General features: G+C 36.5%; 1 protein-coding gene across 3 annotated transcripts in view; it reads right to left on the bottom strand.

The window, feature by feature from the left end:
• The window catches only part of SASS6 (SAS-6 centriolar assembly protein), a 44,920-nt gene that overhangs the window by 21,437 nt on the left and 520 nt on the right, over positions 1-22,963 (bottom strand). For all 3 annotated transcript variants that reach the window (XM_043460535.1, XM_043460533.1, XM_043460534.1), the window contains exons 2-7: positions 18,188-18,248; positions 16,158-16,237; positions 15,638-15,742; positions 10,093-10,264; positions 9,367-9,432; positions 8,180-8,299 (exon numbers count right to left, since the gene is read on the bottom strand). In XM_043460535.1, the coding sequence (XP_043316470.1) occupies positions 8,180-8,299; positions 9,367-9,432; positions 10,093-10,264; positions 15,638-15,742; positions 16,158-16,237; positions 18,188-18,248 (604 nt within the window). The remainder of the gene's footprint in view (positions 1-8,179; positions 8,300-9,366; positions 9,433-10,092; positions 10,265-15,637; positions 15,743-16,157; positions 16,238-18,187; positions 18,249-22,963) is intronic.

The raw sequence follows: 22,963 nt of genomic DNA, 5'->3' as shown, positions 1-22,963 counted from the left end.
AAACTTTTCTTCATAAGCATACACCCAAATTCAGATTATTTCCTTATAATCAATTATGGCTTGAAAATATGTAAACAAATATAAAGCTTGGTACTAGTTACAAAATCATATTCCAGAAAAGTTGTATCCACTCAAAAATTCCTAACACAAAAGCAGGGGAGTGTCTCTCATAAAATATTTTCCATGACTATTTTAGGAATTTCCTCATTTTTGGAAAACTGAAATGGAGAGAAGAAAGAAGCACAAGAAATAAAAGAGGAAAGAGTCCATATAAAACTGAAAATGCAACCGTAGAAGGAGCAATCAAGGGAGAGAAGCAACAATGACCAAACTGGTTTAGGATGCTAACTGTAACTGTCTGAGAGGGTCACCAAACACGCTGAAGCAACAAGGGGCCAAAGTCTGCAAAAATAAAGAACTGGCTTTATCCCCGTGATGATCAGAATTCTGGAACTTTTGTTTTTTTTTTTTTTTTTTTTAAAGTGTAATGGATAGAATTACAACATTTACATTTTCTGCTCTGTTTATTTCAGGTGATTCTGATGCACACTAAAGTCTTAAAATCACCGCCCTATAGAGTATCTATCAGCAGGAAGAGAGGAGAAGTTTGCTTGGTTTTAAAGTCTCAAAGCACTGATTCACAAGCCTATTAGAAAAATGCAGTAAGAAATGCAAACAAATCCTTCAGTCGTTTTCGTGTTATACACAAATATACTTAATGAGACTTTCAGAACCTAACCTGTTTGAAAATAGAACCAAAAAATATTTAGTAAACAACAGAAATTAATGAAATCAGATGGGAGTATAGAGACAGTGCACAACTAATTAATGAAACAAAGAACTGGTTCTTTAAAAATACTAAAGAAAACAAACTATCAACTCTAATTAAAAAAAGACAATTAAGAACATAGGACAAATAGTATGGAGATTTAAAAAATCGTAAGACTGTTTATAAGCTATTTTACCAATTAAATACAAACATGAATACATGAAATATAAACTAACATAACTCAAGGAAAAACAGAAAATCCAACAGGACCAATAGGGACTTCCCTGGTGATCCAGCTTGGATAAGACTCCAAACTCCCAAAGCAGCAGGCTCCCAAAGCAGCAAGCTCGACTTCAATGCCTGATTGCAGAACTATGATCCCTCATGTCAAAACTACAGAGCCCACGTGCTGCAAGCAGAGACCTGCACATACAACAAAGACCCAGCAAAGCCCCCAAAGGAACAAAACAAAAAAGAAAAGAATAAAAAATCATGAAGGAAATGGGAAAGAATCTAAAGAAAAATGCCTTAAGAAGGCATCGTATCCAAATGGTAAAAGGTTAATTCTATCAGGCCTTCAAGGAACAGATAATTCTTCATTATTTGACTGTTTCAAAGCATAAAGAAAACTAGAAAATGTTTTCATACCTTTCATGACACTAGGATAATTCTAATACCACAGTGCAAAACCTATCACTGTAATTAGCAGACTAAGATAGGAAAAGAGTAATCTCAAACCAATCTCACCTCTGAATATACACACAAATGTTCTAAATTAAATATTAGCAAAGTAATTCAACAGGATATTAAAAATCTCTGAATACATATTATTCAATGAATTCAAAGATGGTTCCACTCTTAGAAATCTATCATTATCATTAATATATTATAAAAGTGAAAAAAATGGTATTATTTGGTTAAATCTGCAAAAGTCACTTTATCTGACCTAGCTAGCATTCTTTGGATGCCAGAGAGAAGAAAATTTTCTTAAACACAGGGTAAATATCATATATAATGGAAAGATATTTTAGTTATTTACCAAAAAACATTAATTACCTAAGTTAATATACAGAAATCTCTTGCACTTCTATACAGTAACAATGAAAGATCAGAAAGAGAAATTAAAGAAACAATCTCACTATCTCATCAAGAAAAATAATTATTCTACACAAGGAGGAAAAAGATCTATACTCTGAAAACTGTAAGAAGCTGATGAAAGAATCAAAGATGACACAAACAGATGAAAAGATACACCATGTTCTTGGATTGGAAGACTCAATACTGTCAAAAATGACTAGCCAAGGCAATCTACAGTTTAAATACAATACCTATAAAATTACAAATAGTATCTTTCACAGAACGAGAACCAAATTTTTTTTTAGTTTGTATGGAAACACAAAAGACCCTGAGTAGCCAAAGCAATCCTGAAAAAGAAAAATGGAGCTGGAGGAATCAGGCTTCCTGACTTTAGACTATACAGCAAAGCTACAGTCATCAAAACCATATGATACCTGCACAAAAACAGAAATATGTTATCGATGGAACAAGATAGAAAGCCCCAAAATACACCCATGCACCTATGGTCAATTAAACTACAACAAAGGAGGCAAGAATATACAAACAGAGAAAAAAAAGAGTCTCTTCAATGTAGCTGGGAAAAACTAAATAGTTACATATAAAAGAATGAAACCAGAACATTCTCTAACACCATACAAAAATATGAACTTAAAATGGATTAGACCTAAATGTAAGACCAGATACTATAAAGCTCTTAGAGGTAAACATAAGCAGAGCACTCACAGACATAAATTGAAGCAATATCTTTTTGGATCCACCTCCCAAATTAATGAAAGCAAAAACCAAAGTAAACAAATGGGACCTAATTAAATTTAAAGATTTTGCATAGCAAAGAAAACCATAAACAAAATGAAAAAAAAAAAAACCCCACATGAGAGAAAACATTTGCAAATGAAACAGACTGTTAAGGAATTTATCTCCAAATGACATGAACAGTTTATACAGCTCAACATATTAAAAACAAAAACAAAAAAAATCAAAAAATGACAGAAGATCTAAGTAGACATTTCTTCAAAGAAGACACACAGATGGCCAAAAAGTACATGAAAAGATGTTCAACACTGCTAATTACTAGAGAAATGCAAATCAAAACTATAATGAGGTATCACCCACACCAGTAAGAATGGCCATCATCAAAAAGTCTACAAACAATAAATGCTGAAGAGGGTATGGAGAAAAGGGAAGACTGCTGCTAAGAATGTAAACTGGTATAACTGCTGTGGAGAACAGTATGAGCTTCTTTAAAAAACTAAAAATACAGAACTACTGTATGACCCAGCAATCCCACTTCTGGACATATATCCAAGGAAAACCATAATTTGAAAAGATACATGTACCCCAATATTCACTGTAACACTATTTACAATAGCCAGGACGTGGAAGCAACCTAAATGTCCATCACAGAGAAATGGATAAAGATGTGGTACACATATACAACGGAATCTTAGTTAACCATTAAAAAGAATGAATGCCATTTGCAGCAACATGGATGGATCTAGAAGTGATCATACTAAATGAAATAAGTCAAAGACAAATATCATATATCACTTATATGTAGAATCTAAAAAAATGATACAAATGAACTTACAAAACAGAAACAGAGGAGACTCTGAAAACAAACTTATAGTTACCAAAGAGGGAAGGTGGAGGAAAGATAAATTAGGAGTTTGGGATTAACAGATACACACTATTACATATAAACAGATAATAAACAAGGATCTACTGTATAGCTCAGAGACCTGTACTTAATGTTCTGTAATAACCTAGATGGGAAAAGACTCTGAAAAAGAACTGATATACATAAATGTCTAACTGAAATCCTTAGTGGCTCAGATGGTAAAGAATCTGCCTGCAACACAGGAGACCGGGGTTCAATCCCTGGGTTGGGAGGATTCCCTGGAGAAGGGAATGGCAACCCACTCCAGTATTCTTGCCTGGGAAACCCATGGACAGAGGAGCCTGGTGGGCTACAGTCCTCGGGGTCACAAACAGATGGACATGACTGAGCAACTAACCCTTTAGTTTTTTTCTTAATTGAAATCACCTTGCTATACACCTGAAACTAACATTAAATCAACTATACTCCAATATAAAATAAGAATTTTTTAAAAAGACTAGATCAAGATAAGAATTCCACTATTATCACTTTCTGTATAAGGGAAAAAGACAAACCTTCAGAAGAAACAAATTACCATTTTTTATAGTTTACCTATTTGAAAAATCTAAAGAGAATCAACTCCAAAACTACTAGGTTGGCCAAAAAGTTCCTTTGATTTTTAAGCAACAATAAAAGACATAGTTTTCATTTTCGCCAAGAATGTTATAGAACAATGTATTCACCGTTTTGTTGCACTACCTTCTGCCATTTTTCAGGCAACTTCATAATTCCATCTTCCCAAAACCTTTTATCTTTTTGAATAAAGAACTGATGAAGGTATCTTTTACAATCTCCCAGGGAATGGAAAATTTCTTCCATTAAGATAATTTTACAAAGACCAAAATATCATGGTGATGTTTGGTAGAAACTAATGCAATACTGTAAAGCAATTATCCTCCAATTAAAAATAAAGACCAAAATAAATGGAAATCTGAAGTTACAATGTCTGGTAAATACAGCAAATGAGTCAGAACTTTCCAGCCCAACTGCAAGTTTCTGCCTGGTCATTAAAAAGACACGCAGTCTTGTGGCACCTGGTGGCAGGTTACGCGCTTTCCACTGATTCTGGACAGTTTTGTCGAGTGCTGCTTTCAGCTGGTCTGAGGACAGTACTTGTTGGAATTAATCCAACAAGTGTGGTTTCCGGGAAGGAGCTCATAATAGATAATTCCCTTCCAATTCCATCATATTCACAACATCACCTTCTTTGGATGAAGATCAGCCTTCGGTGTGGTTGGTGGTGGTTCCTTTACATTGCCCCATGATCTCTTCCATTCCACATTATTGTGCAATAATGCACAATAATGTCCACTTTTCACTGCCTGTCACAACTGGCTTTAAAAATAACTTTCTCACTATGCTTAAGTAGGGAACTGCATGTGGAAATATGGTCAAAAAGGGTTTTTTTCACTTAACCCAAACAAAGTGATTAACATAACCAAGCTGATGCAAACAGTTTTCAACACTTGATCTGGATATTTTGAATATGTCAGCTATCTCCCTGTGATATAATGCTGACTGATCTCAAATAATGTCTTGATTTGATTGCTATAAATTTCAAGTGGAGCCTGAATGAGGGCATGGTAACCCACTCCAGTTATTCTTGCCCGGAGAATCCCCATGGACAGAGGAGCCTGGTGGGCTACAGTCCACAGGGTCATAAAGAATCGGACATGACTGAGCAACTAAGCACATAATATCCTTACTTTACACCAGAAATGAAAAGACAAGCCATAGACAAAAAATATTCACAATGCATATATCTGACAAAGGATTCATGTCCAGAATATACAAAGAACTCATACAAATCAATAAGGAAAACCATTAACTGCCCAATTAAAAATGGGCTAAAGGACTTCCTGGTGGGCCAGTGGTTAAGACTCCACCTGCCAACGCAGAGGACGTGGGTACGATCACTAGTAGAGAACACTGCACACGTCACAGGGCAACTAAGCACATGAGCCACAGCTACTGAGTCTCCACTCCAGAGCCCACAGCCTCCAACCACTGAAGCCCGCACACCCTAGAGCCCACGCTCCGCAACAAGAGATGCCACCAACCAGTGAGAAGACCAGCACTGCAACCGGTCGCCGCAACTAAGGAAAGCTGGCACAGAGCAATGATAACCCAGCACAGCCAAAAATAAATAAATAAATAAATTTTTAAAATGGACTAAAGACACAAATGGAAAAAAAAAAAAAAAAAGACACAAATGGGCACTTCACAAGAAAACATCCAAGAGGTCAATATACATACAAAAAAAAGTTCATTATTATGAGGTACCACTATACACCCATTGAATGGCAGTGTGACCTCAATATCCACTTTGGAAAATTGTGACAGTTTCTAACTAAAGCTAAACATACGCCTACACTAGAACCTCGCCATTCTAGTCCTAAATATTGTATATACCCAAGTAAAATGAGTACATGTGTTCACAAAGACACTAAAAGAAAGTTCATAACAGTTTAATTAATAATGGCAGAATGTCAGAAACAATTCAAATGTCTACCAAGAGGAAAACAGATAATTTACGGCATATTCATATAATAGAATCCTGCACAACAAAAAGAAACACAAGAACATAACAATCTCAGAGACACTGTGTTACTGAGTAAAGCAAGCCACACACAAATCAGGATATACAGCATGTGTCCATCTATCTAAAGTTAAAGAACAGGCAAAACTAATCAATGATGACCAAAGTGATAAGCCTTCTGTGAGAGTAAAATGGATTGGGAAGGCACACAAGGGCCCCGAGAGGGGTGATACCATTTTCTGAATCTTAATTTGGGTGAAAAGTACACATAAACTGTTATCAAGTTGTACCCTTAAAAGCAAACATTAAGTGCATAAAAATAAAAATAAAATTTAATATTAAATAACAATTTAATAGAGAAATTAATGATATAAAAGGTATAAAATAAATCCACACTACAAAGCAGTAAAAAATGTCATACAGAAAAATCAAAAGATATAAAATATAATGCACAGAAGAAATAGAAGGGGCTAAAGTCATATTAAAAGATACTTATCTTCACTAAAAAAATCTAAGAAATATAAACTAAAACTAACACTACTACAATACCTATTACGCAGCAGATACTGAGAAGGCTGACAGCATCAGGAATATGTGTAAGTATGGTCATATGCTATCTTTGGGGTTCTATTTGGTACAACCTTTTTGGGTGGCAAATTTGCAATATCCATTAATATTTTATATGGATATATTGTAATCTCACTTCTAGGAATAAAAATGTTCACTGCAGTACTATTTGCAATAACCAAAATTTAAAGCATTTCAATCTCTACCAGTTAGGTAAGTACTTTAATAATTTCCTCCTATATCCAAATAATGAGTATTATTAAGCCATTTCCAAACTGATAAAAAATTGTATCTATGATATTGTTAAGGAGAAAAAGAATTACAATCACTGTATCCAGTAGACCTCATTGTTGCTGTTCAGTCGCTAAGTCTACCTGACCCTGCAAGCCCATGCACTGCAGCAAGCCAGGTTTTCCTGTCCTTCACTATCTCCCTGAGTTTGCTCAAACTCATCTCCATTGAGTCAGTGATGCTATCCAACCATCTCATCCTCTGTTGCTCACTTCTCCTCTGGCCCTTAATCTTTCCCAGGTTCAGGGTCTTTTTCAATGAGTCAGCTCTTCACTGCAGGTGGCCAAAGTATTGAAGCTTCAGCTTCAGCACCAGTCCTTCCAATGAATATTCAGGGTTGATTTCCTTTAGGATTGACTGGTTTGATCTCCCTGCTGTCCAAGGGACTCTCAAGAGTCTTCTCCAACACCACAGTTCAAAAGCGAAAATTCTTCGGTGCTTAGCCTTCTTTATGGTTAAACTCTCACATACGTGGGCTTCCCTGATAGCTCAGCTGGGCAATGCAGGAGACCGCGGTTCAATTCCTGGGTCGGGAAGATCCCCTGGAGAAGGGATAGGCTACCCCACCCCAGTATTCTTGGGCTCCCCTCTTGGCTCAGCTGGTAAAGAATCTGCCTGCAACGTGGGAGACCTAGGTTCGATCCCTGGGTTGGGAAGATCCCCTGGAAAAGAGAACGGCTACCCACTCCAGTATTCTGGCCTGGAGAATTTCATGGACTGTATTAGATATAGCCCAATGGGGTTGCAAAGAGTTGGACATGACTGAGTGACTTTCACTTTCACTTTTCACTTTTGGCTATACTGACTTTTGTCTGCAAAGTGATGTCTCTGCTTTTTAATACACTGTCTAGGTTTGTCATAGCTTTTCTTCCAAGGAGCAAGCGTCTTCTAATTTCGTGTCTGCAGTCACCATCTGCAGTTATTTTGGAACCCAAGAAAATGATATCTGACACCGGTTTCCACTTTTTCCCTACCTTTTTGCCATGAAGTGGTGGGAACCTCGTTAGCGTAGAACAAAACCAAAACTCAGATATGTGTGCACATATTTCCCAATTTACATATTTCTAAATTTATAAATGACTATTTATAAATTATATATTATTTACATATATAGAGAAAAATTGGGGAAAACAAACATCAGAATGTTTAGAAGTTATCTCTGAATAGTTAAGATTTTTAAGGAGAGACAATTTTTACATACTTTTGTACTGTTTGAAAATTATTAACAAAATGACTAACAACAATAGTAAAATATTTGTCCATTTTTTAATATTCATACCTGCAAAGCTTTTTCCTTCTCATTCGTCAGTTCCTGAGAATGCTTATTTGACAATGTTGCTGTGTGCGATGCCCATTCATTCCGTAACTTATCTAGTTCTTGGATCTTTTCTGATAATGTCTATAGTAGAGTTCAGCACAAAATATTAAAATTCTTGAATATGTTATTAGATTGGAACATGATCATATTTGCAAAGGATATAAAAGAAAATGAAATCACATCTTTTCTTACATTCAAAGTCTTTTCTTACACAGATTTCTTTGTATTTAAAGAAATTAAGATTAGAATAAAAGCAATTTTAGAGTATACATGGCCCACAGTATAACTATCACTAACCTTTTAGTTAAATCTGGCTCTTCACCACTCAATCCTCTCCTCTGGCATTAAGAAATAAAGCAACCCAGGGTAGAGCAAGTCAGTCATAAGTAGTACAGATGACCCTTAAACAACACACAGGTTTGAAATGTATAGATACATTTATACTCAGGTTTTTTTTTTCAATAAATATGTACTACAGTACTTAACACAATCCATGCGCATGGTTGGCTGAACCTGAGGATGTGGAAACACAGGTACGGAGGACTGACTACAGACTTATACAAGGATTTTCAACTGTGCAAAGGGCTGGTGTCCCTAGCCCCTGCGTTGTTCAAAGGTCAACTGTAGTTTACTTATACACCTAAAAACCGGTAACACGGGTTCCCAAGATGGGCCATATGGTGCAGGAAAATTTTCTACTTGAAGCCATGCAGCTTATCAGATGCTTTTATCCTCAATTTCAAGGAGAAGTTATTATTGAAATGATGATTAATCTATCAGAAGAATTAATTCTAAACAGAAGGAAGGAAAGATTTAGAAGACAAGAACTGAAATGCCATTTAGACAAGAAGAATGAGGTGAAAAAAAGAGGAGCAGAACTAACATGTGACAAATACTATACATTATTTAATGAAGACTTGGAGAGAATGTGTCATATATTGGGGATAACAGAAATGTTTGGATAGAATAAGAAGAAAAAGCACAGATTAAGATAATTAACTGGTAGGCGAAGGGTGACAAAAAGGAGGATGAATTCAACAGTAGCATGCTTTGAAAATAAAAATACACAAAAGCCTAGACTTGATTTAAGAAGCGATTCAGAGCCCATGTTTGGATGACTTACAAAGAAAAAATGAAACTTGAATTACCTTTTGTGTGAAATTCAGTTGCCTGGTAACATCATCCAGTGATTGTGTTAATGATAATTTTTCCTCCTAGTTATAAAAATAATAAAAGTATGCAGCTTACAATTTAATCATCTGTACCTGTGCTACACAACATACAATGAAGTATATAGCATCAGCACCAGCCTGGGCGTTTGTTAGAGAGAGAGAATCTCAGGCTCCGCCTCAGACCTTCTGAGTTAGAGTCTGCACTGGCAAGACCCCTGGATTTGCCTAACCTTAAATCCAGAGATGTACTGATTCATAGTATTTGACTTTCTGAAAACTCTAAAGAGGCATCCCAATGCTGTTTCCTTGAGTATATATTTTATATAGTTATAGAGCACTCTGTAATCTTCAAGATACTTTCATATATTTTATCTCATTTAAGATAGCTCAGAGGGTAAATATTTCCACACATATCCACAAGTTAATGAAACCAAGACGCAACAAGCTTAAGCGACCTGCTCAAAGTCACAGAAAATTAGTAAAAGCCCTGGGACCTAAGTTTCTCAATTCCTGGTCTATTTTATCTTCTAGTACCATGCCTAAAACAATAAAATAAAGTCAGTGTGTGTTATAAAAATTTCCTGGATACCTTTAAAAAGACTTCATTCAGAAAATAAAATCTAGTAGCAACATAGCTTTTCAGTGGATTACCAGAGAGCTCTGGGACTTACTTTAAAAAAATAATTTAAATTTAAATCTTACCTTGCTACATTTCAAACAGTCTGCTAGAAATTTCTTTATTTCCACATCATTTCCAGGTAAAAGTTTTAGTGAGAGGTGTGTCAGATGTTTAAAAGGATTTGTCTCTATCACATTTAAAAAAGCAGGTGAGTTATCCAAAATAGCTTCTGTAGAAACTAACTGCAGCAAAAACCTTTGAAGAGAAAGTGTCACATAACACATTTATGAGACAGTGACAACTCTCCCATTGAATCTTGAGCCCCACTGGATTATCAATGATTAAAAGGATCAGAAAAAGGAGCATCCTGCTATGACCCACCTCCCAGAATATTGGAAATAAAAGCAAAAATAAACAAATGGGACCTAATGAAACTTAAAAGCTTTTGCACAACAAAAGAAACTATAAGTAAGGTGAAAAGACAGCCCTCAGATTGGGAGAAAATAATAGCAAATGAAGAAACAGACAAAGGATTAATCTTAAAAATATACAAGCAACTCCTGCAGCTCAATTCCAGAAAAATAAATGACCCAATCAAAAAATGGGCCAAAGAACTAAACAGACATTTCTCCAAAGAAGACATACAGATGGCTAACAAACACATGAAAAGATGCTCAACATCACTCATTATCAGAGAAATGCTAATCAAAACCACAATGAGGTACCATTACACGCCAGTCAGGATGGCTGCTATCCAAAAGTCTACAAGCAATAAATGCTGGAGAGGGTGTGGAGAAAAGGGAACCCTCTTACACTGTTGGTGGGAATGCAAATTAGTACAGCCACTATGGAAAACAGTGTGGAGATTTCTTAAAAACTGGAAATAGAACTGCCATATGACCCAGCAATCCCACTTCTGGGCATACACACTGAGGAAACCAGATCTGAAAGAGACACGTGCACCCCAATGTTCATCGCAGCACTGTTTATAATAGCCAGGACATGGAAGCAACCTAGATGCCCATCAGCAGACGAATGGATAAGGAAGCTGTGGTACATATACACCATGGAATATTACTCAGCCATTTAAAAGAATTCATTTGAATCAGTTCTAATGAGATGGATGAAACTGGAGCCCATTATACAGAGTGAAGTAAGCCAGAAAGATAAAGAACATTACAGCATACTAACACATATATATGGAATTTAGAAAGATGGTAACGATAACCCTATATGCAAAACAGAAAAAGAGACACAGAAGTACAGAACAGACTTTTGAACTCTGTGGGAGAAGGTGAGGGTGGGATATTTCAAAAGAACAGCATGTATACTATCTATGGTGAAACAGATCACCAGCCCAGGTGGGATGCATGAGACAAGTGCTCGGTCCTGGTGCACTGGGAAGACCCAGAGGAATCGGGTGGAGAGGGAGGTGGGAGGGGGGATCGGGATGGGGAATACATGTAACTCCATGGCTGATACATGTCAATGTATGACAAAACCCACTGCAATGTTGTGAAGTAATTAGCCTCCAACTAATAAAAATAAATGAAAAAAATAAAATTTAAAAAAAAAAAAAAGAAAAGAAAAAGGAGCATCCTGGACTCAAAGAGGCCAACATGAAAGGACTCCCAACAGTAAAACTGGATTAGTATAAATAGCAAAATGGATACTTATCTACTGAATGAAAACAGTGAATATATACATGACCATGAGTTCATAATGAGAAACAGATAAGGAGAGAAAGCAAAAGACTAAAAACAAAAACAAATAAAAAACCCATTGAAACCACAAAGCCAACTAGAGTAACAATCCTGACTCTGAAAACTGAGAATTTAAAAATAAGAGTTGAAAAAAAATAAATAAGTAAAAATAAGAACTGAGCATTTATCCCTTTCTGTATGAATTTTCAGAGTAATCAAATAGCTCTTACTGATGAAGGAAGTTATTTTTCATAGAAGAATTATACCTAATAAATATAGAAAGATGGAACTGGAAAAGCATAATTTTGTACTTACTAATGAAATAATTCATTCAAACAAGAATCACCAATTGATGAACCTTATAGATAAAAGGTTGGAAAGCTTTACAAAGAAATGATCAGGTGTTAGCACTAAACAAATATGGATACACTTGGACCCAAAATCTTATTCTTCCCTTTGTCTGAGTTCATCAGAAAAACATACACTTGAACACTAACAACAAACTATCAAAAAGAGAAACTAAGGAAACAATCCCACTTACAACTGCACCAGAAAGAATAAAACTTCTAGGAATAAACCTACCTAAAGAAGGCGGCAGATCTGTAATCAGTAAACTGTAACACAAGACACTGATGAAAGAAAGACAATAGAGATGGAAAGATATACCATGGATTAATTAGTATAAATAGTGAAATGGATTGAAAGAATTAATTTTGTTAAAATGACCACACTACCCAAGGCAACTGGCAGATTCAGTGCAATCCCCATCCATTCTCCAAGGGCATTGTTCACAAAACTAGACCAAAAAAATTTTGAATTTGTATGGAGAAGGAAATGGCAACCCACTCCAGTGTTCTTGCCTGGAGAATCCCAAGGACGGAGGAGCCTGGTGAGCTGCAGTCTATGTGGTCACACAGAGTCGGACACGACTGAAGTGACTTAGCAGCAGTGGCAGCAGCATGGAAACACAAAAGACCTCGAATAGGCAAAACAATCTTGAGAGAGAACAGACTACCTGGACGAATCATGCTTCCTATCTTCACACCTTACTAAAAGCCATGAAGTCAAAACAGTCTGGTTTGGCAGACTGGCATAAAAACAGACACTGATCAATAGAATAGATCTATAAAATAGATCAATGGAACAGAACAGAGAGCCCAGAAATAAACCCACACACTTATAATTAACTAACCTACCACAGAGAAGGCAAGAATACACAACGGGGAAAGACAGTCTCTTCAGTAAGTTGTGCTGGAAAACTGGACAGCTACATGTAAAAGAATAATACAGAACATTCTCTAACATCATACACAAAAATAAAACTCGGATTTCCCCAGTGGTCCCTGTAGCTCAAACAGTAAAGAATCTGCCTGCAATGCAGGAGACCAGGGTTCAGTCCCTGGGTTGGGAAGTTCCTCTGGAGAAGTGAATGCAATCCACTCCAGTACTCTTGCCTGGAGAATCCCGCGGACAGAGAAGTGTGGGGGCTACAGCACGTGGGGTCGCAAAGACTCGGTACAGGACTGAGCGGCTAACAGGCACACAGCGACGGTTAAGAACCCGCCTGCCCACGCAGGGGACACGGGTTCAGCTCTGCTCCGGGAAGACCGCACATGCTGCGGGCAACTAAGCCCCTGCCCCACAACTGCTGATTCTGCGCTCCCGAGCTCACACGCTGCAACCACTGAGGACCGTGCCCTGGAGCGCACGCTCAGGGAGAGGAGCCACCTCGACGAGAAGCCCACACGCGGCAACTAGGGAAAGCGCAGCCAGGTATAAATAAATAAATAGAGCTCTTAAAAAATCAACTCAAGATGGATTAAAGACCAAAAGGTAAGACCAGAAATCATAAAACTCCTAGAAGAAAACACAGGTGGAACATTCTCTAACATAAATTGTAGCATTTTTTGTTTTTTGTCTCCCAAAAGTAAATAAAAGCAAATTAAACAAATGGGACCTAATCAAACTTAAAAAGCTTTTGCACAGCAAAGGAAAACAGCAACAAAACAGAGAGACAATCTACTGAACAGGAGAAGATACTTGCAAATGATATGACCAATAAGGGGTAATATCCAAACTATATAAACAGCTTACACAACTCAGTATGAAAAAAATAAACAAACTGACTAAAAAATGGGCAGAAGACCTGAAAAGACATTTTTCAAAGACATACAGATAGCCAACAGGTACATGAAGATACTCAACATGGCTAATCATCAGGGAAATGCAAATCAAAACCACAATGAGATATTACCTTATATCTGTCAGAATGGCTATCATCAAAAAGAACACAAATAATGAATGTTGACAAGCATGTGGAGAAAAGGGAACTTTCCAACACCGTTGGACTGTGAAAAAAAAATATGTGAGGCAGGTTTCTCAAAAAACTAAAATAGAACTGTCATATGACCTAGCAATTCCATTCCTGGGTTCATATTTGAAATAAAAACACTAATTTAAAAAGATACATGAACCCCAATATTCATAGCAGTATTATGAAGCTTGACTTAAAACTCAACAATCAGAAAACTAAGATCATGGCATCTGGTCCCTTCACTTCATGGCAAAGTCATGAGGAAACAATGGAAACAATGACAGACTTTATTTTGGGGGGCTCCAAAATCACTGCAGATGGTGACTGCAGCCATGAAATTAAAAGACACTTGCTCCTTGGAATAAAAGTTATGTCCAACCTACACAGCAAATTAAAAAGCAGAGGCAAAAAAAAAAAAAGCAGAGGCACTTTGCCAACAAAGGTCCATCCTGTCAAGGCTATGGTTTTTCCAGTAGTCATTTATGGATGTGAGAGTTGGACTATAAAGAAAGCTGAAGGACGAAGAATTGATGCTTTTGAACTGTGGTGTTGAAGAAGACTCCTGAGAGTCCCTTGGACAGCAAGCAGATCCAACCAGTCCATTCTAAATGAAATCAGTCCTGAATATTCATTGGAAGGACTGATGCTGAAGCTGAAACTCCAATACTTTGGCCACCTGATGCGAAGAACTGACTTGTTGGAAAAGACCCTGATGCTGCGAAAGATTGAAACTGGAGGAGAGGGGGACAACAGAGGATGAGATGGTTGGATGGCATGACCGATTCAATGGACATGAGTTTCGGTAAACTCCAGGAGTTGGTGATGGACAGGGAGGCCTGGCGTGCTACAGTCCATGGGGTTGCAAAGAGTCAGACACAACTGAGCAACTGAACTGAACTGAACTGAAGATATGAAGGCAACCCAAGTGTCCATCAACAGATGAATGAATCAAGATGTGGTATACACATATTCTTGATGTGTGTGTGCGTATATATATATATATACACACACACAGCAGACTACTACTCAGCTATAAAAAAAGAATGAAATTTTGCCATTTACAACAACATGGATAAACCTAGAGGGTATTATGCTAAAGTGAAATAAGTCAGGAAAGAGAAATACTGCGTATCGCTAATATGAGAAATCTAAAAAATACAACAAACTAGTAAATATAACAAAAAGAAACAGAGATAGAGAACTAGTGGTTACCAGCAGGCAGAGGGAAGGAGGAGGCAATTCAGGGATTGAGGATTAAGAGGTACAAACTGCTATGTATGAAGTAAATAAGCTACTAGGATATATTGTACAACACAGGGAATATGGCCAATATTTTGTAATAACTATAAATAGAATATAACCTTGGGAAAAAACACATACTTGACGCTATTAAATATTTCAGATAACTTTAATGGCTTTGTCAAGATATGAAAATTAGGGGGTAAATATTTCTGATTTTATAAATTTGATATTTATGAAGCTCTTAGCACAGCTTGGAAAAGAGACACAGATACTCAATATACATAGAATATTTCGCCATCAACTTGTCTTGCAAAGAAAGAGTCTGTCTTGAGAGAAGTTTAATGATAATAGTGCTTTCCTGAGACTTACCTTGGAATGTCTTTCGCGTATTCTTGAGTACACTGCTGAAGGAGATCTATGAATTTTTGTGGGAAAGCTAAGAAGTCTACCAGAAGACCTTGCTGGAATTTTAAACTATACAGAAGACAGGAAAAGAAATTTTTTCTTTTAGAATTTTAATTACTGTATGTAATTATAAATAACATCCTGAAAGGTTATTTTTTTATTTACTGAACACCCATCATAGTCAAGAACTAAGCTAGAAAACTTTGATTTTTATAGAGCTTATTCAATGGGAGAGAAAAGGTCAATAAATCTAGATAAAGCTCCAAATTTCTGAGCTGTTTTAAACAGAATGCTAATAATCTATGAAATATGTATTTTCAAAAACAGCCTGAAAAATTACAGTATAAATAGTCCAGTGATCCCCAAATACTTAATTGTTCTTAATGAGTATGTGTTTCAAAGGAATAGCACTGGTACATACATAAAACTTAAAAACTTACTTATTCCTAGATTAAATATAAGATAAAAAAATAAATTTAGTTACCTCTGAAAATCTTCCTCTGAAATAACAAGGTTATATAGAAAAAATGGATCCGCATCATCAGTCAGACGGATAACTAAATCCTAAAAGAAAGATTGCTATTTTTAATGTTTTCAGTTGATCTGGCTTTCAGAGTACTTTCTTCCTCCATGAAAGTGAAATCACAATAGCATCAGTGTATCTCTGTCATAGCTCAGACGGTTCTGCTTTCTGGTGCCGCTAGGTTTTTAATGTCTTTGGAGATTTTAGCATCTTAAACAGGGGTGGATACTCTGCTCCTTGAGAGCCACATGGGGTGCAAGGTGAGAAGGGGTGGGGTCTATAAAAGTTAATTAAATGCTAGGAGCTGAAAGTTGAAGAATATCATTCTACCAGAGGCTTAGAAAAGTTCAGACCTACCTCTTACTCCACTAAGATAATGTGACAAAAATATTCTTTACCACTGATGTCACATTCAAGTGTATTTTCAGTTTCCCTCAAGTTAATTGTCCGGTTATTTCCAAAATGGCAAATACATCAGCAGAAATGACAGTCATCTACCCTAGATAAGAAAGGAGCATTTGTTTCTCAGGCAAAGGACAGGGGTATCAGGTGACAGGTTGCCAGGGTTTCTTCCTAAAAGCCTATTCTCTACCACTCCAGGTGGCCACTGATGTGGAACCCCCATCTGTTTTCAAGTTTTAAATGAAGTGAATACCTTTCACAAAGACCACTTTTCAGGAAGTTAAATTTACTGTATGGCAGATCATCACAGCATCTAAAGCCAGCAGAAAAGTACTGTACTGCAGAAAACACCGGCAGAAGGAAAACAGGACAGGCAAGATGTCAGAGCACTAATACAGCATAAGCATTCAGGTTAAGAATGAGTTTCTGCCTTGAAATAAAATCTACTTGTGGCTACTGAGGAATTGCTAAGGTCCTAGAAAAATGTAAGCCACTTATGAGTAGAGCTAGAAAATAAAGAGGTACAGCAAGCACAAGGAATAAATATAAGAATATATAATGTCTTCCCTGGAAAATCTGTGGTTCAGCTGGTAAGGAATCCGCCTGCAATGCAGGAGACCTGGGTTTGATCCCTGGGTTAGGAAGATCCCCTGGAAAAGGGAAAGGCTACCCACTCCAGTATTCTGGCCTGGAGAATTCCATGGACTATATAATCCATAGGGTCAGTCCACGGGGTCTCAAAGAGTCAGTCAGACACAACTGAGCGACTTTCACTCTCACTTTTTCACCCTGGAAAATTGGCAATCTAGGTATTTGCTCTGTCTCAGAAGGCTTTGTTCTTAAAGCAGCTTTATTTAAATATTTTTTTAAACCCACCCCAAGATGCTATAAAAAAAACTGAAGCTGTTACTAATACTATTAGATCTTTGAATATGTTAAGAGAAAGCTATAACACAGAGAAAACAGATGTATTTCTTCACCCTCCTTTCTATATCACATCTGTTAGTGATTTACACTCTTAAATCAGATATAAGACTGATGCTCTTAACAACTATTGTCAAAAGGCAAAAAGATTCAAGAACAAGAACAAGAACAAAAAGATTCAAGATTCAAGAACATCTCCCTGCAGTGCTTCAATTCATTCTATACTCACATTTATATGAAATGCCAGTTCTACAGGATAGCAATATATATTCAAGTAACTTTAAAAAGTGCGATGAAGGAATCCCCAAGCAGTTAGGACTCCAAGCTTCCACAGAAGGGATATGGGTTTGATCCCTGGTCTGGGAACTAAGATCCCTCAAGCTATGTGCTGCAGCCAAAAAACTACAATGCGGAAAACCTAAGGCGACTGTTGTCCCAATCTCCAACTCTTGCATGCTTTAGAAATATATGATGTACTATCTCTCAGTTGTTGTCGTAGATTTTACCACCCCAGATCTGCAAGTTATAAAATGGCCCAAAATTAAAAAGCAAGATGATATTAACAAAAGATCTCACATTCTTAAAGAATGAAAACAACTACAATGTACAAAATTACCATACTTCAGAAAAAGAAAAATATTTATTTCAAAATATATAATACCAACCTTTCTGTGAACAGGGTTAGAAACTGATTGTAGTTCAATGCTCAGTCTAATACTCATTCTCCTGTATGAAAAGATATGCCCAACTATCAGAAACATTCACATGCAATACATTATCACTACCATTTGTATAGCTAACATTTTCCCTTTAAGCCACAAGATCCTCCACAGGTTGCCCCTAACTTATGAATACATGTTTGGAAAACACGATGGATTTGAAATTTAACTTCCTGTTTTTCCAAAAGTAATCAGGTTTTTAACCTTAGGCTAAATTTTTTCTCTCCTGTAAAGAGAGATTGTTGTGAGGATTAAATGAGATAAATGATGTGGAAAGCCTATTATCCGCTTGGTATACAACCTCACTGGACTGATTTTCAAATAGCATCTACTGAAAAGCAAACCATCAGGTTTACAATGATTTTTCACATAAAAATATGAACTGAAAATAAAAAATAAAAAACTGAAATGACCAAATTAATTTATTTGAGATATCATTTGAAAATTAGAATACTCTGAATGTCTGCAACCAAGGAAATAAGATAACACATTCACTTATGTATACACACACACACACATTTTTCAGATCCACAAACTACAATGTTCAACGGACTCTCCATACAATATATTCACAGAAGTACCATCAACAAGTTAATTATCTATCTAATCCTAGAGCAACTCTAAATCCTAAAAGAAAAAAAAGAAAAAACACAGCTTTTTGCATATTCTATACTGTGTCTAAGAAAATCCAGTATCAAACAGAGGCATATAAATAAAGGTGTTCATAAGCATTAATCAAACTGAGCAAAAATGTAAAAAAAAAAAACACCTCAGGAAATAAAGGGGGTAATGGTGAAAAAACATCTCCGCACAAGTGGTTCTCAAACTATTCTGCTAGAATTAAATAATAATGGTCTTTTCCTGATATGAGGGAAAATAAATCAAATTTGTTCGATTTTAAGTTATTCTTTTAAAGATGTGTTTTAAACTTTTTTCACATTCTACCACAGAAGTACATACATAACAACTGAGTGTTGATGGAAAAACCTGGTAATAGTTGACTCAGGCTAGAGTCAATAGTTTAGTTTTTTATGCTCTTGACTTGCAGTTTACATTGGTTCAATGCATGTCATTTTAGTTAAATTTCTTATTGAACATATGACTGGATGTTAAATTTTAGTTCACATGATGAGATTACCATAATCTGTATATTAATATCTAAAAAAGAATAAACAGTACCAGTAAACAACACAAAGATAGGAAGAATTATCTCTAAATAAGAGAATGTTTCATTTCTATTTTTCTAGTATCTAAAGCAATATATGTGAAAATATCAAATTCCTACTCCAATTCCATTTATGTATTCTTAGGCGGTGGTGGGCGGGGTGGGGGGGTGCAGGGGGAGGAACACGATGACTTTCAATTTCCTAACTTATAAGAAAAGTGAACCCAGTTAGGTTTGTGAGGGCCTTTCAGCTCTGCAATGTCATCATGTTTGCTTTTCATCTTCTGAGGTTTTTCCTAGTACATACTGCCATAGTGATATGACACTGTGGTTGATAACTTTACACTTGTTAAAATGTGCAGGTTTCTCAGGTAGCTCGGTGGTAAAGAATCCGCCTGCCAATGCAAGAGATGCAGGAAGATCCCCTGGAGTAAGAAACGGCAACCCACTCCAGTATCCTTGCCTACAGAATTCCATGACAGAGGAGCCTGGCAGGCTACAGTCCATGGGGGTCACAAAGAGTAGGATATGACTGAGCGAGTAACACACACATTCCTAAAGCCTATATGCATTAGATGATGGGAGGGAAAAGAAGGGAACCCCATAAATTAAAACTATTCTCCACATTCAGTTCAAAAACCTCCACAGCAATAACTTGTAGGAAAATGTGAGCTTTCAGAGGATCTGAAATCAGAAATCTTTCCTCCACTGTAATGGTTAACATCATAGGAACATTATAAAACAAGTTTAAAAAGCAATTTAAAAAATGCTGTTTCTCAAAATAAATGTCATAAATCTGCATAACACCCTCCCTGTCAGTTAGATTTGGCATTAGCATAACTGGATTCTAGCCACCTCTGCCACCTAATAGTTCTGACCTTAAACTCCCAATTCAAACAAAAGCTGCTCTAAGCCAGGTACTATGCTGGGAGCCAGGGATACAAACAGAAATAAACATGGTTCATGATCTCACATTGAGATCATATTAAATGACTTTATCCTAGATTTGCTTCTGATGGTATTCTAAGGCTTTAATACACTATTAAGTGTCTGCCAGGCACCCTGCTTATATCAACTTATTTAACAACAATCTTGTTAAGTAAATATTATCTCTGTCATTCAAAGAAAGAACCTGAGATGCACAGAGTAGCAAATTTGGGTAAGGTCACAATGCAGAGCCCAAATCAGAACTCAAATCTTTCACTTATACCATGCTATCTAACAAACAAATAAGAACAATTAGTTTCAACTTAGGCAACTCTGAAAACGTCCCTATAAAGAAAGAATTTAAGACAGACATAGAAGCCGTGAAAGAAAAAGCATCTGAGGTAGAAGGAAGAGCTGGAGTAAAGGTAAAGTATTTAGACAGTATCAGGTACGCTCGGAGGATAGCACATAGCCCTGCATGACTGCTTATTGGGAAGAGGAGCTTAAGGGGAAAAAAAAATGAAAAAACAGGTTGGTGTCAAACCATGGGCTTCAAAATTTTGTACCACTTTTCTCCAGACATAGTTCTCTGAGCACTACCAGTCTTCAACTGAAGTTCCTTTTTCTCTATGACTTTAGTTCCTTTGCATTACTTCATGCATTAGTCACTCTTCAATAATAGCTAATGGTTAGTGAATGCTCCTAAGTTCCAGGCACTGTTCTAAGTACTTTATATGTATTATTTTATGCTCATAATAATCCCACAAAGCAGGTAGTTTATTTTTATCAATTATAAGGATGAGGCACAGAGAAGTAAGAAAAATTGTACAAAATTAAGCACTAACTGGTAAAGTGGAATCTAAACAGTGTAGCTCCATAGCCTATTTTTTTTTAATGTACAAAACAGAGGGATTATAAATCCTTTTTTTAAAATTGAAGTACAGTTGATGTACAATGTTGTATTAATTTCTACTGTACAGCAAAGTGACTCAATCATACATACATTTTCTTTTGCACATTTTTTTTCCATTATGGTTTATCACAGGATATTAAACATAGTCCCGGACCTTGCTGTTTATCAGAGCCTGAACTCCTAACCTGTGCTATACTACCTCTAAATGGAAGAACTTTTTGTTTCCACTATTAAAGTGAGTTCCTTGAGGGCTAGAATGAAAATAGCTTTGTTGCTGTTGCTGTCATTGGAGGAAGGTGGTAAGGAGGAGAAGAGCTTTATATTCTCAGCACCTAGGACAGTGCTTGGTACACAGCAGACTTTCATAAATATTTGTTGAGCTGAACTGGCCTTGACTACTTAACTAGAGTCTGGACTATTTTTCCCATAAGAGGTTGGCAAACTTTATCTGTAAAGGGTCAGATAGTAAATATTTTCGGCTTTGCCAGCCATAAGGTCTCTGTCACATTTATTCATTTCTCCCCCTATACCACAAAAGCAGCAATAGACAATTCTTAAACAAATGAGAATGGCTGAATTTAATAAACCTTTGTTTACAAAAAAAGGCAATGGGCTAAGGAGCTTCAATACTGGAATCAGAAATTATGCCCCCCACCTTTCTTTTTCCTTTCTATAATCATTCTAGAACATGGCTATCCAATAGAGATACAATGGAGCCACAAATATAAGGCATATATATAATTTTTAATTTTCTAGAAGTCACATTAAAAAAAACATATTTCTCATAGTAAGTCTTCAGTCTAGTGTGCATTTTACTCTTATGTACCTTAGTTCACTTTAGATCCATTTCAAATGTCAACTATAGTTGCTCCCATATAGTGGTTCCCATATTCAGCAGCACAAAAGAACCACCAAGTAACCTATAGATCTCCGCTTAACAGCTGCTGGTCTTGGTGCCATCTCCTCGCCTGGCCTGCCAGTTGATTTTGAACCTAATTCTGAACTATACACCAGTTTCACATTACTGGTAGCTCAATATATCAATGTTTTCATTTTTAGTCACATTTCACACCTGATCCTCCTAAAAAAAACCATGTAGGTAGGCATGTTATATCAGTTTTACAAATGAGAAAAATCAGTTTTACAAATGAGGCAGCTGCCACTCTGGTGAAACAGACAAAATTGAAGTCTCCTGACTTCTTGCCAAGATCTCTCTACTTAAGGCTCAACAGCACCACCTCATTTGTCAAAGTTGTAATTTTGCATTTATCTGTGAGACTATTTCCTACCCCCACTAGCATGGGAACTCCACGAACGCAAGGACTTTTTCCTGACCATTGCATCCCCAGTGCCCAGCAGGTGTTTTGCAAATATGCAATATTTGTTTAATGGATAAAAGAAATTACGGTTTTCCCCAATCGTCTTTAGTCTATTAAAAGTAATTTATCTTATTTCTAGTAACTAATGTGAAAAAGAAGCAATATACCATATAGTTGATTAAATCGAAGCTTAATTTACTTCCAATATAACTCAAAAAAGAGTGGAAAAATGGCTGGGAACCAAGGCCTGAGTTCGAGTGCCCGCCCTGCGTTGAACTCGTAAGCCCTAGAGTAAATTAATTTTCTGAGCAGGAATTTTTATCTGTCAAAGAGCAAAGGGCTATAATGTCCACGATAACGTTTAAAGATAAGTTTTTCTTTAAATCAATTTGATGCAG

This window comes from Cervus canadensis, chromosome 2 (genome assembly GCF_019320065.1).
Source record: "Cervus canadensis isolate Bull #8, Minnesota chromosome 2, ASM1932006v1, whole genome shotgun sequence".
Classification (NCBI taxonomy): Eukaryota; Metazoa; Chordata; class Mammalia; order Artiodactyla; family Cervidae; genus Cervus; species Cervus canadensis.
The sequence above is the reverse complement of the archived record's forward strand: the minus strand, read 5'-3'. Positions and strand labels throughout refer to the sequence as shown.